The sequence below is a fragment of the Pseudomassariella vexata genome (genome assembly GCF_002105095.1).
Source record: "Pseudomassariella vexata strain CBS 129021 chromosome Unknown BCR38scaffold_22, whole genome shotgun sequence".
Classification (NCBI taxonomy): domain Eukaryota; kingdom Fungi; phylum Ascomycota; class Sordariomycetes; order Amphisphaeriales; family Pseudomassariaceae; genus Pseudomassariella; species Pseudomassariella vexata.
Window position 1 is genome coordinate 248,698 of NW_024467977.1, and position 11,783 is coordinate 260,480.

Consider the following 11,783-nt stretch of genomic DNA (forward strand, 5'->3'; position numbering starts at 1 on the left):
GTGTGTCCAATCGAGTAGTCAGCAGTGCGTAAGATTGTATATGAATGAGGTCTTTTTTGTCCGTGTTCTATTCTCGCGAACTCCCGTTGCTCTGCCTTTTATGGATTCTTTCGGAAAATGTCGGAGGTGCATTGTTCAGGTGTCTGACCCCTAAGTGGACCGTAACTTCGGAGTTACTTTCGGGAAGAGGGGTTCATTTCGCCGTCTGAACTTCAAGTGACACTAGTCTTCTCTAGTGCCATATTATTTCTGAACCTAGGAACCAGGTGTCCTATCTGACAGGAAGAAGATGCTAGCGAGCACGGACGATATCCACAGGCTCAATAACTCTTACACGTTACGCGGCAGCTCCAGGAACTTGAGAGGATACATAAAATGTTGCGGTGCTTTTTGTTTTTAACAGTTTTACGTCGCTCACTTTCGACTTTATTTGGTATAAGGATATTCTTGCAAATGATTTAGTTTTTCCAAGTTGCAAAGAGATAAGTGGTAGGCCTTGAGCAACGTCTTTAGAGCTATACATATAAGTGTACTTACGGCATTAGGGAGGGTTGCCTCCGAAGACTGGGAAGAACTAAAAACTACAGCCAACCACGTGATACGCAACTTCACAAGTACACACCAACGTGGCTTCTGCGATTAAATCATTGGTCAATGGGATTATATTCATCTCCTCTTCGCAATATTTTAACTCAGATGAAACGAGAAGTAAGACGACACTGAGCCTGTTGCCAGCAGCTGTGTCAAGGACCCTCGGCTTACTACTTTGAGTCTTCCGGGGATCGATTATAGTAACCCAGTGACGATATGCCCATGGTACATGAAGAGCAGGGTTGTGATAGTCTAGACAGAAATCATTCCATCCATACCGTAATTCTCTTGGGTACATCATATTTTCAGCCGTCGTGTCCGCCTTATATGGATTCAGGCGTCCAGGCCCATGGATGTCACGCCGTGCTAGGGGTTGCAATCCTTGCCACTACACCACCTTACCAGATGTCTTCACCAAAAGAGACCAATACCAAAGTCCCTGACTTTGATATCTACAACCACTTATCAATCTGTTCAGACCAGTGTAGGTCAATCACGTGACAACCGTCACAATGGACACAATCCTGGCAACCATCCAAGAACATATCATTGACAATTGATTGAGCCAGAACCCGGTATTTTCTAATCAATATTATGAGAACCTCGTGGGTATTAACCGCAACTGCGAGATCAATGACGGGCTGAACTTGGGAAGACGGCCGCATATTTTGCATGTTTCTATCCGCTGCAACATGGCATGGGTTTATTTCCCTAAAGTCACTGCGCCAACACATCGCGCCTAGTAAGTAGAGGGTACAAGCGAATTGACATAAACCTCAATATTCGCATACCCGGTACTTCCAATCGCCATAGCATCACTCGCGTCACTCGCATCCAGTCCATTCGCGGTCTCCCACTCATCCGGGATCCCATCCCCATCCGTGTCAGTCGGCGCAGTGCCGCCGGCGATATATCCCGGCCCGTTCATAGGGCTGACCGTCTCGTCGCTGATCAGCTCGCCCGTCTTTCCATAGCTCTTGACTTCATCCACAAGTCTCGCGTCGACAGCGTCGCGGGAGGGAAAGGTGTTGCCCGCGTTGGCGAGCACGTAGGTCAGTGCGTCGTCAGGGGTGAGAAGCTTAGTCGGGGTGGGGTAGTCGTATTGGGTGGTGACGATGTCCATGGGGCTGTAGCAGGTGGTGGCAACGCAGAGGACGACGCCGTTGAGGATGCCGTCGCGGTCGCTGTCGTACAAGTTGTTGGAGACGTCTGCAAGGGATAGTTAGCGCATAGAAAGGAAGCGGTTACAAAGGGTTTATGCGTACAGCCGTGGAAGTTTTCGTTGCCGCGGGTAAAAGCTGTCACGCTCGTGCTGGGGCCGGAAATGAAGTAGTTGTTGATGATGTTCGCGAAACTCTCGCCCGCGCTGTCTCCTGCGATGTAACCACCGCCTCCACCCCAGTTATAAACAACCTGGCTCGTTGTCAGTAAGGAATATTCGCCGAACCAAGCGTTTAGAAAGGGGGACGCACATTGTTCTGAAAGTCGTTCGTGCCCTTCACCTTGGGATTCCGAGTCTTGTTGTCGATATACAAGTTTCGGAACAGACTGATGCCATAGTCACTCTGCATCAACCCACCGCACGAATGCGTCTCCAAGCCCTGGCCAATGATCGAGTTCTGGATTGTGACGTTGTATACATCGCCGTTGATGGAGAATGTCTCGTCGCGCCCCCAGGTAACCGAGACATGGTCGAAGATCATGTTCTCTCCCTCCGCGATTGTGACGCCATCTGAGCTTAGAATTAGCGTACTAATTTCAGGCAACATGTGGCATGGATTCATTTACCTTTGCCAGAATCACCGCCCTTTCCCATGCGAAGGCGAATGTATCGCACAATGGTGTTATCAGCGTTGGAGAATGACAATCCGTTGCCATAGACTGTGATGCCCTGCACATAGTGTAAGTAATACACTTCGATGAAACCGGTGGTTGTAGACTACTCACGTCACCAGGGGCGGTCTGCCCGGCAATGTAGATATTCTTTGAGACAACAATCCGATCCGTGATATTGATGGTGCCGCCCACGTCGAAAACCACAATGCGGTTAGTTGTCGACACGGCATCGCGGAGAGATCCAGTGCCTTCATCGCTTAGTGTCGCATGTTAGCACCCCTTTTCTAGATTCGCATCGGGGTACGCCGCCTTACTCCAGATTTGTGACATGGTACACTGATCCCGTCCTTCCACCGACCGCATTTCGTCCGAAACCCTCAGCGCCAGGGAAGGCAAGGAGTGCCGAGACGCTTGGCAGGCTGCTAAGCGCTGCCAGCGACGCTGCTGTCAAGAACTGGAAGAAACGCATTGTCGCTTCGTTGCAGGGCGAGGGAGATGGAAATCAGAAGTGAACGACTACGAGAGAGTCCGGGAATTTCGCCATGGGACCGTAGTGCCTTTAAATCCAGATGCACAGCACAACTTAACACGGGGTGAACCTAGCAACTATAACTGAAACCCCGCAAAAACGACGTTCCTGGTAGTATCTTGATATAGCCTTGGCTGATATAAGTGATGGAAAAATTGTTTCACGATGAAGGGCGGTCCCGATTGGATGTTGGAACCATTCCATGGTCTAATTCGGTAACATCGCCCGGGGGTAATTGCGGGGCCGTGTCGATCGGTTCATGGGATGTGGCCCGCAGAAGCGGGATGAAGGGTTGAGGGACGGGTCCTGGTCCTGGTCCTGGTCGGTCGTACGAGTTTAAATGTCACATAGGCCAGAACGGAGATCGTGTTCGTACAGTTCATAACACAATCCAACCCATAATTCCCCTGGCAATCGACTAGTCTGAGATCGTAAGAGACTTCGGATGTGATGGAATGGATTGACTACAAAATATCGGCTACATATGAGGACGCCGTGAAGGTGCGACTATGGTTCGTTGAAACGCCTTTGCACGCGAGAAAAGTTCTTCCATGCATGTAAGCCAGAGGGAGGTGTTATGCCCACAGCGATCTATCCAAATTACCTAACCCCTATTTCACTGCCTCTGCTTCTCCTTCTTCCCTAGTTAAGTTGGGGTCACTGGTCGACGTTGCTGTCAAACCCAGGGGCACCTCCATTCCTCGCCACTTCGATGTCCTTCTTAAAATTTACATCATTAATAGCCATAGTCGCCGGCCCTTCCCACTCATACGTCATCAGCTTGTCCCTAAGCTGCCTACTCGGCCACATATCATACGCAACCACGTCTCCCCTAAACCAACGGCGCGCGTGATTCTCGATTCTCTCATCCTCCTCCGTCGCAAACCGAAAGCAATGCGTCCCCTCCCTCTCCTTATGATACACAATCTTGGGATGCGTCCTATCCATGCGCACATCCCCGGCTACTCTAGTCTCATACCCCCCATGTCTCGAGGCGGCCACCATGTCCAGCCTAGGTGTGTCCCCCTGAGAGCCTACGTCGACAAAAACCGCAATGTGCTCCCACTCGTGTCGGTGCCCACCGTCGCCCTTCCCTCCTCCGGCGACGTCCTTTTCGAAGTAGTAGTCGTATAGGTATACGCACCAGCCGTGGTTGCAGCGCTTACGCACATACACATTGTTGTTGTCCAGGTCGGACATTTCACGGCAGTCGCACTCGTTGCAGGTGTTGCGTACGGGGAGGCCCTGGGCTAGATTTCCATTCGTGTCAATGGCAGGAACATTGTAGCAGCTGTCGGTGTCGAAGTCGAGGGAGGGCTGCCACCGGAGATAGTCTGCTTCTGAGTGGGATCCAAGAGCCTTGGGGGGCTCTTCACGTTTTAGGAGGTCGTGGTACAGACCCAGTGGTAAGGCATAAGCCTTGGGTGCGAGGCCGATGAGGGTGAGTGGCCACAGGGCCATGAGGATGATTATCCACGGAGCCATGTGAAGTTGTGGAATAGCAACATGGAAAACCTTTCAGCAATCAAGCGCGATTTTTAGAGGCCGATGTTTGGCATTGAAGAATGCGGACACGGAATAATATACTGAAGAGAATACTCTGAATACATCTTAATAAAGTCCATACTGTACACTTTTTTGTCCTTTGGTTGAGTTTGTTCTGTCCACTTTCGCAAGTCTGCAACGCTACGTCGGAAATGGTCAGCTCCTTACTGACAAATTGTTCTTCAACAGATAGCTTTGTAATTATGCATATTGAAGGCTCTTGGTGACATTCGCCCAATTCCTCTAGTACAGCACGGCTGCATAAGTAGTCCGAGGCCAACAGGAAAAAGGACCAACCAAACAACATGCCGTTTGCACATACCAACCATGCACGTCTCCTGTCAAATGCCAGCCAAACCCAACAAGTATACAAGCTTTTTTTCGCCACTAACTCAAAATTTACGCGAGTTGTTGGTCTTGCTATACTGTGGAATCGAAAACTGAGATGAAGGTGGACCGAAGGAAGAAAGGCCACGTCGCTGAATATCGTTTGTCGTAATTTCCGTGCGTATCACTGCGAACAAATTATGAATCTCATAGGATAAATCCATGTCTCCACATAGTGCTCAAGTGAGTCTAAGGAGGCACGTTGCAATTAGAATCGATGCCACTGTCCACATATCATGAAGGTAAGGCCTGTCTGAGCTTTGTCATTCGATTCCACCACATGCATCAAGGAATCGACTTTCCAAGCTTAGCTTAGACAACGGAGAGGTCCATATGGAGGGGGTTAATGTTGACTACCGAACTGAATCCTGAGAGCATCCATCAAGCTACCTCCAATGGAGATCCCGGATATACTATTTGGCTTAACAGGTGCGCTTTGGTAGAGTATCTCTGTCAAAGGAGAAGCTGGCTGGGTCAAATGACTCTGATGGTGCCATAAAGAACAAGAAACACAAGAGCGTCCAACTTAGTCACTGACGGGGATTCAGTGTTCCATTTTTGCTGTTTCGCGTCTGAGCAAAGTGTAAACGATATGAATCACGGCCATGAATATGTGACTCTACCGCAATGGTTTGACAGTTATCCGAGTGTGAAGTTGGGGGATGAGTTCGGCGGGGATCCGGAAGTTGGCGACTTGACACATGAGCGGCGACCGCTAAGTATCTTGTGTGTCGGCAAGAATGGTTTGTTTCTTCTCAAGGATCGCAGTTCTCGGAGGGAATACCACTGGGGGTTTCACGTCATACCCCAGACGAGAGCGATGCTTCCGAGAAAGCGGCGCAAGAACTGCGAATCAGCTTTGATCGAGTGCACCGCTTTGAAAGGTCGAACCTACAAGACGATCGACTTGTTATTTTCTTTCGCTGATTTACAGGACGCTGCTATCAAGTACACACTGAATCTTGCAAGACCGTCAGATTCGCACTTCTTGTGAATCGACTCCGTCTTTCTGTTGGTTCCTGTTTCTCCTCGATGCGTACGTGGGACATGGGGCCGGGCAGCTGGAATCAATGGCGATTCTTGGTCTAGGAAATGTTGGTCGAATTCTCCTCATACCCTCTGGTTCAGAGTGCGATCGTGGCAAGTGGAGTCGTCGATGGCGCCATTTTTGGATCCACGTCGCTGTTCTGTCGACCGCGCTGGAAGGCATGCTCTCTTTGCGCATGATTTTGGTGCAAGACTGAACGTCGGCCACAAACGTCCGTTGCGAAGCAAAGCTGCCTGAAATGGAATGCGCAAACAGTTCCTGTCGAAGTTAGCAGACTTTCACACAAACCTGCGGCCGATGATCCAATTTCCCCATGTCGTGCGCTGAGCGGCTCAAGGGTCGAGACTCGATGACTGGATTAGGTGGTCAGAAGGCACCCGAATAATTCACGTGGGTAGGTAATGATGTCCACAAGGCTTAAGCTGACGGTGTTCGGAGCTGACCAGCCATAATGGCCTGGCCCGCCAGGAGGCCGGCGCTGAGCTGTTTCCCAATCCTTCGGGTGTGCACCGATGGAAGCTCAGCCCACACTAATCCAGATTCAGGGTCTCGAAGTCGATCATCGAACGCGAATTGGAATCTGGGGCAGAAAGATTTGTCGCTAATCCCCAGAATCTCCGTCGGTAAACGACGATGCGAATGACCAGGCCTCAATTGGCCGGTTGGTTTTCGACGCAGTTCCCTTTTGGGCTTGCTTATACCCCTGTCGGCGCCCAATGTTGGCGTACTCCGTCTGAATCCGCCCAAAAATCACCAGATCGGAGGCGCCCGTCAGTGCAACATGGCGCCACTGTCAACCCCGGATATCACCCCACACGAGAACTCGCATTGCAGGCGGAATTTCTCGGTTGGGCCAATGGGTGTCGCAGCGATTTGGCAGTCAACCAGGGTTGATCAATAGCTGAGGCAATGGGTTTATATGTTTCGTGTTTGGCATCTCTATCTCGAGTTACTCCAGAGTTCCACAGCATCAGCACCAAAGCGAAACATCCCAAACTCGAAAGCTTTTCCACCACATCCAAACACCAGCCAATCAACAATTTACTTTGCTCGACCAACCAGAGCCACCTTCACCCTCATCGTCATTATGCAACCTTCCACAATGGCCATGTCCAGACTCGCAGCACAACGCCGCTTCATGCAGACCGCCTCTAGGGTCACCCCGGCCAAGGCACTGCCCCGAGCTACTACTGCTCAAATGACACGATTTTTCCCTGGTGTCGTTGTTGTAGGAGCTGGTAGGCCAAACACCCCACTTACTAGAGAGAGCATCACCATTAACATTGACTTATAGTATACGGCGTGGTCAGCTATGTTCGCTCGCAACTTCGCCATGAATCCAGCTCCATGGACCGCATCTTCGCCCAGCAAAACACGCCTGAGGTCGAGGCAGCGAGGAAACGGGACTTGAAAGTCGAGACGATGGGCGACCCACGCAAGACCATGTTGAACCTCCTCGGATAGAGTGGTCAAACCCTGGAAAAAATGCATTCGCGGGGCTACATCTTAATTGCCTTTGTCTTTTGGCGTTATTTGGTTACTGAAGGAGTTGGAAGATATCATTGGAGGGTGGTTCGCTTGCATAAGACTGTTGATGGGACTGAGCGCACGGGTTCATAGGAGCCCGTCACATCTGGACCAATCTATCGGAAGGGCGAGAACATATTTATTGCTGGAGGTGCATCTGCATAGTTGTTAAATAACTACTGGAGAAATCGTAAATTTATAATTACTCGCATCCCAAAGTTCTTCCTGTGACTAATCTCAAGCGTCGTCCACTACCCGACATGCGATAGTCAGAAAAACCAAACTCGACTGAGTCACTTGTCCATCCATGCCCATTCTGCTGGCTGCAGTTGTAGTTTACACTTATTATCACATATTCCTCCATTTTTCCACCTAGGCCAGTTTGCAGAACACTTAACAGTGAGAAGAAAGAGGCAAACAAGAGACGAAAACATAACTTTAGGAGAACGACCTTATTATCAGCCATGATGACATCGTCGCAGGTGCGGGCTGTTAACATAAAACTAAGAATCTCCTGCAGCAGCGACTGTGTATAACAACGCTACAACAACTCCTCCTCAATTGGCTAATTTCAACCTTGTTGTTTGTTTCCCGTGGGAACTCACCTCCGGCCGTGGTGATGATGTCCGTTCGAGATATTGGCTGGCTACTGCAAAGCTCAAGACAACTAGCGAAGCAGTCGATGAATCTTCGTCCTCTGACAGCCTACCGCGGTAAATCGCATTCAGACAGAGCTTTGTGTGAATCAATTCACCAGTCTTCTTATGAACCCCTGACGATGCCGCACTTGAATGGTGCATTTTGGCCCTCGTGCACCCGTGCGGCATTCGCATCCGCCTCAGTTGCACTGTGTCTTGTCTGTTAGCGAAAGACAAGAGGAGAGCGGAGTTGATAATGTCATCTTCACAGCCTCACGTAAACATATTCCAGCGAATTAATTATATGTTGCAGTCTTGGCATTGAAGTGTGATAGGTACAGGTCCTTGGCCTTGCAAATAAACGTTCAATCTGCTTGGAGTTGACTTCACAGCGTCGAGCCAGTCAACCCATTCCCAGTCTCCATAAAGGCTCTTCGTCGATTTTGAATCAAAGTAAGGAGAGCATAGTAGTGGCAGGTTTAAGTGAAGCCGAAATAGGTACATCATGTGCTCGCCGATTTACCAGGTAAGGTTAGAAATTCGTACGAAACCAAGCATCTATATTTATGTGAGCTCTATGGTATCATTCTGTCCTCTCTAATTGTTACATCCCGATCTGTAAACCATAGGTAACCCTCTATCTAGTTATTACAGGCTCTTCTCCTTATGAATTTCAATCCCCGGAGCAGCGCCCACCAAAGTCTTGCACTGCGCATAGATGACGAACTGCCCGGCAACAAGTCCACACGTCATGACAATACGAGGTCCCAAGCCAGCAGTAAACAACCTCTTGGGCCCAAACTCGCGCGCAAGCGTAAACATTCGACTAGTCGTGCTCTGGCTCTTATCTCCCGCCCCCTTATTGATAGCTGATAGCAGCGTATCCGCCGGGTGCGACAAGACCGCCGCCGCAACACCCGCCACCATACCAGACGTTAGCTCCACCCCCGTATTCTCTAAATGTGTCAGCTTTGCCTTCCTCTCGGGGCCCATGGCCCGGAATATGATCTCATTCGCCGCCTCGTGCACGGAGAACTGTCCCACGGCGTACGGGACCTGCTTGAACAGCAATGGCACGAATCCAGAGTAGAAACCCCTCAACCCTTCTTCTCTCACCAACTTCATGAATCCGGATCCCAGACCAGAGGCGAAGTTCCGCTGCGACACGAGCCGAATGCGCGTCGCCTCGAGAGGACAAAGGGCAATATCAGCGAAGAACTCAGCTGTCGCGCTGGCTCCCAGGTAAATGGCGGTGCGGTGCTCAACGGCCTTCTCAGTTGACCCCGTCATCTCGATGAACTGCTTCTTGAAGAACTCGTACCCGGTGAACTTTCCACCGCCTTGCACCAGGTAGCCTACGGCCGTTGGGCCGAAGCCGGTGAGCAGAGCTCCGGCGCCTTCGCCGGCGATGATTTGTCGCGCCGCGCGGAACATGTTATAGCCTTTAAGGGCATCGTCAACCTGGATGCGGGTTTTAACTACGTCAATGGGTGTAGCGGCCTGTAGGGTGGTTAGTGGCGAAGTTGCTGAGGATTAGAGGAGGAGGATAGGGGGACGTACACCATGGGTGGCTGTCGCTGCTAGGGCGCCGGCGCCGAAGAACTTGGCATAGTCGGAGATGCTAAAGTCAGGAGTGATCTTCTCTTCTTGAGATCTTTTCGCCATGATGTGGGTTGTTTCTGGGTGCTCTCGAGAGCAGCTGTTATTAGATGAGACCCTAGTTCGTCCGTTGACGATGGACGTTGTACCTCGGTCCTCGTAACGAGTCCCGACTCAGCAACCCTTTAACCAGTGGTGCAAGACGCGTCTTGTGGATCTCAAAATGAGCTTGAGAGAAACTATACAAGTGTGCAGAAAGCAGCTTCCTGTATTGTATGGTTGATGGTTGTTTCCAAAATCTTGGCACACCTCTGACCAGTGACGTCGGTCGATGGATTGCTGTGTCCAAGTGTCGATTCTGTTCTGACTGGTATCTTACGAAATCGGACAATATGAGCTGAAAAAGCTGAAAGCAGAACTAGCAGGTACAAGAAGATGCCTAAGAACCAATTGCAATATTTTTGAATTCTTGAATTTATGAAGCCAAGTACGGCGCGACATTTCGACTCTTGTTAGGTTGAGCTCAACCATTCGCAAATCGTGACGTCATTCCGAGCATCCCGCTAACGACACTAGGAACCATGATTTATAGGGCCTCGTGACTAGACCGCACCGCGAATGGCCGACAAGAAGGCTGTCCATAAATGTGTTGAAGTTCGCTTCGGCGAAATCTGACTTTCCCACCTGAAGCCTGGAAAAGCTTGCAGGCATGAACCATGTTAGCTCAGGAGATCGTCTGATTCTTTGGACAGCCCATCCTACTGTGTAGGGCCCCTTCGATCTTTTCTTCAAAGCTGCAATGACTTGTAATCTAGACAATGAGAAAACAGAATCAGTTGAAGCTACCTCAAGATTTTCAGTTGGGTCAATACCATGTTTGGAGGTGAGTACACGTTCTATGCAGACTAAGATACCCTGTGCTCGTAGGCATCACCCGGAGCCATTGCATATTCACCTTTCGATCTGAGGCTATTAAGAATATGTACCAAAGTGCCTTGGACTAATGAGGCGTCGCGAACTTTTCTGGACACATGTCTTCCCGGTCTGCCAATACCAAACAAGGAGTGATGACAATGGAATGGCGCGTCTTCACCACACCAACAGAACCGATAGTGACTGATGCGGAGATGGGATGATGGTATGAGCACTAGAAGAGTATTAATAAGTACACGATACTAAGTCGAGCCTTTGTGTTACTTGAACTTGTGTTTTGCGCGTGTGGACTCATCCCATACATGTTGGTTGACAAGTACAAAGGAAGCTAGCCAACTGATAAATTCCCGCCAATATTCTATATAAACAAAGATCTGAGATTATGCTTTAGGATAGAGTGATGGTAAACCATATAAACTCATGTTTCTCCTACTGGAATGCCATGATATTTCACCGAGCAATACCAGTATCCTGAGAATCAACTCCCACATCAGTTACATAACTTAAGATGTTATAGTTGTGCTTTGTCCGTTACTTCAATGCGAAGGAACTCCTCCAATCGCAAGTGTATTGATTGTCCTAAGATATTGTAACCAATATAGAGCAGGGGAGAAGAATGGCTCAATTACGCTGTAAGGAGCTGGCAAGCTGGCTTCTATTGTGGCTAGGGTGATATTTCCGTACAACGAGTGGGCCATGGTCAGCCAGACTGTCAGAACCGTAAAGAGGCCAAGGATCGGGAACATAATGGCTGCCAGCCGAGTCTGCCTAGCCATTGTAAAAACGAGAGCCAACAAGAGCCAGTGGGATGAAACCGGGACAGAAGAACATAAGCCGGAAATAACCCATCCAAGTCGTATCTGCGCCTCCGTAGTTGAGAGCCAAGGAGACGGCCGACATGAAAACTGGGTGGATGACGACTGTGATGTGGCTCATGTGCAAGAGTTAAGGCATATCTATGATCATAATAATGCTATATTAGTGGCGGATTTGATTCCTACAGTGAGATATGATAAATGAATCAACAAATCACAGAACCTTTGTTCACCCATATTGACAAAATCCAATGAGCTCAGTAGGTGTCCACAGACTGGGAAATAGCCTACGTAAGATCAAAGTAGTGGTACTTCAAAGAAAACAAGTCCAGAAA

At 49.5% G+C, this 11,783-nt stretch overlaps 4 protein-coding genes across 4 annotated transcripts; 1 reads left to right on the forward strand and 3 right to left on the reverse strand.

Moving 5' to 3' along the window:
• Positions 1–1,193: 1,193 nt before the first annotated feature.
• BCR38DRAFT_379230 (pectate lyase C) lies at positions 1,194–3,130 on the reverse strand. The gene is made up of 6 exons (XM_040857384.1): positions 2,742–3,130; positions 2,539–2,683; positions 2,380–2,482; positions 2,064–2,323; positions 1,857–2,004; positions 1,194–1,800 (listed from the first exon to the last, which is right to left on the reverse strand). Exons 1-6 carry the CDS (start codon positions 2,894–2,896, stop codon positions 1,331–1,333), a joined length of 1,281 nt encoding a protein of 426 aa, XP_040710217.1. The 5' UTR covers positions 2,897–3,130; the 3' UTR covers positions 1,194–1,330.
• Positions 3,131–3,341: 211 nt separating this feature from the next.
• On the reverse strand, positions 3,342–4,564 carry BCR38DRAFT_450805 (necrosis inducing protein-domain-containing protein). Its single transcript, XM_040861408.1, has one exon. The coding sequence runs from the start codon at positions 4,439–4,441 to the stop codon at positions 3,614–3,616; it is 828 nt and encodes a 275-aa protein (XP_040710218.1). The 5' UTR covers positions 4,442–4,564; the 3' UTR covers positions 3,342–3,613.
• A 2,255-nt stretch (positions 4,565–6,819) lies between these two features.
• On the forward strand, positions 6,820–7,674 carry BCR38DRAFT_450810 (uncharacterized protein). The gene is made up of 2 exons (XM_040861409.1): positions 6,820–7,174; positions 7,231–7,674. Exons 1-2 carry the CDS (start codon positions 6,856–6,858, stop codon positions 7,398–7,400), a joined length of 489 nt encoding a protein of 162 aa, XP_040710219.1. The 5' UTR covers positions 6,820–6,855; the 3' UTR covers positions 7,401–7,674.
• Positions 7,675–8,749: 1,075 nt separating this feature from the next.
• BCR38DRAFT_461601 (mitochondrial carrier domain-containing protein) lies at positions 8,750–9,766 on the reverse strand (the record flags this gene model as incomplete). Its single annotated transcript, XM_040862545.1, has 2 exons — positions 8,750–9,601; positions 9,662–9,766. 2 exons carry the CDS (start codon positions 9,764–9,766, stop codon positions 8,750–8,752), a joined length of 957 nt encoding a protein of 318 aa, XP_040710220.1.
• Positions 9,767–11,783: the final 2,017 nt, after the last annotated feature.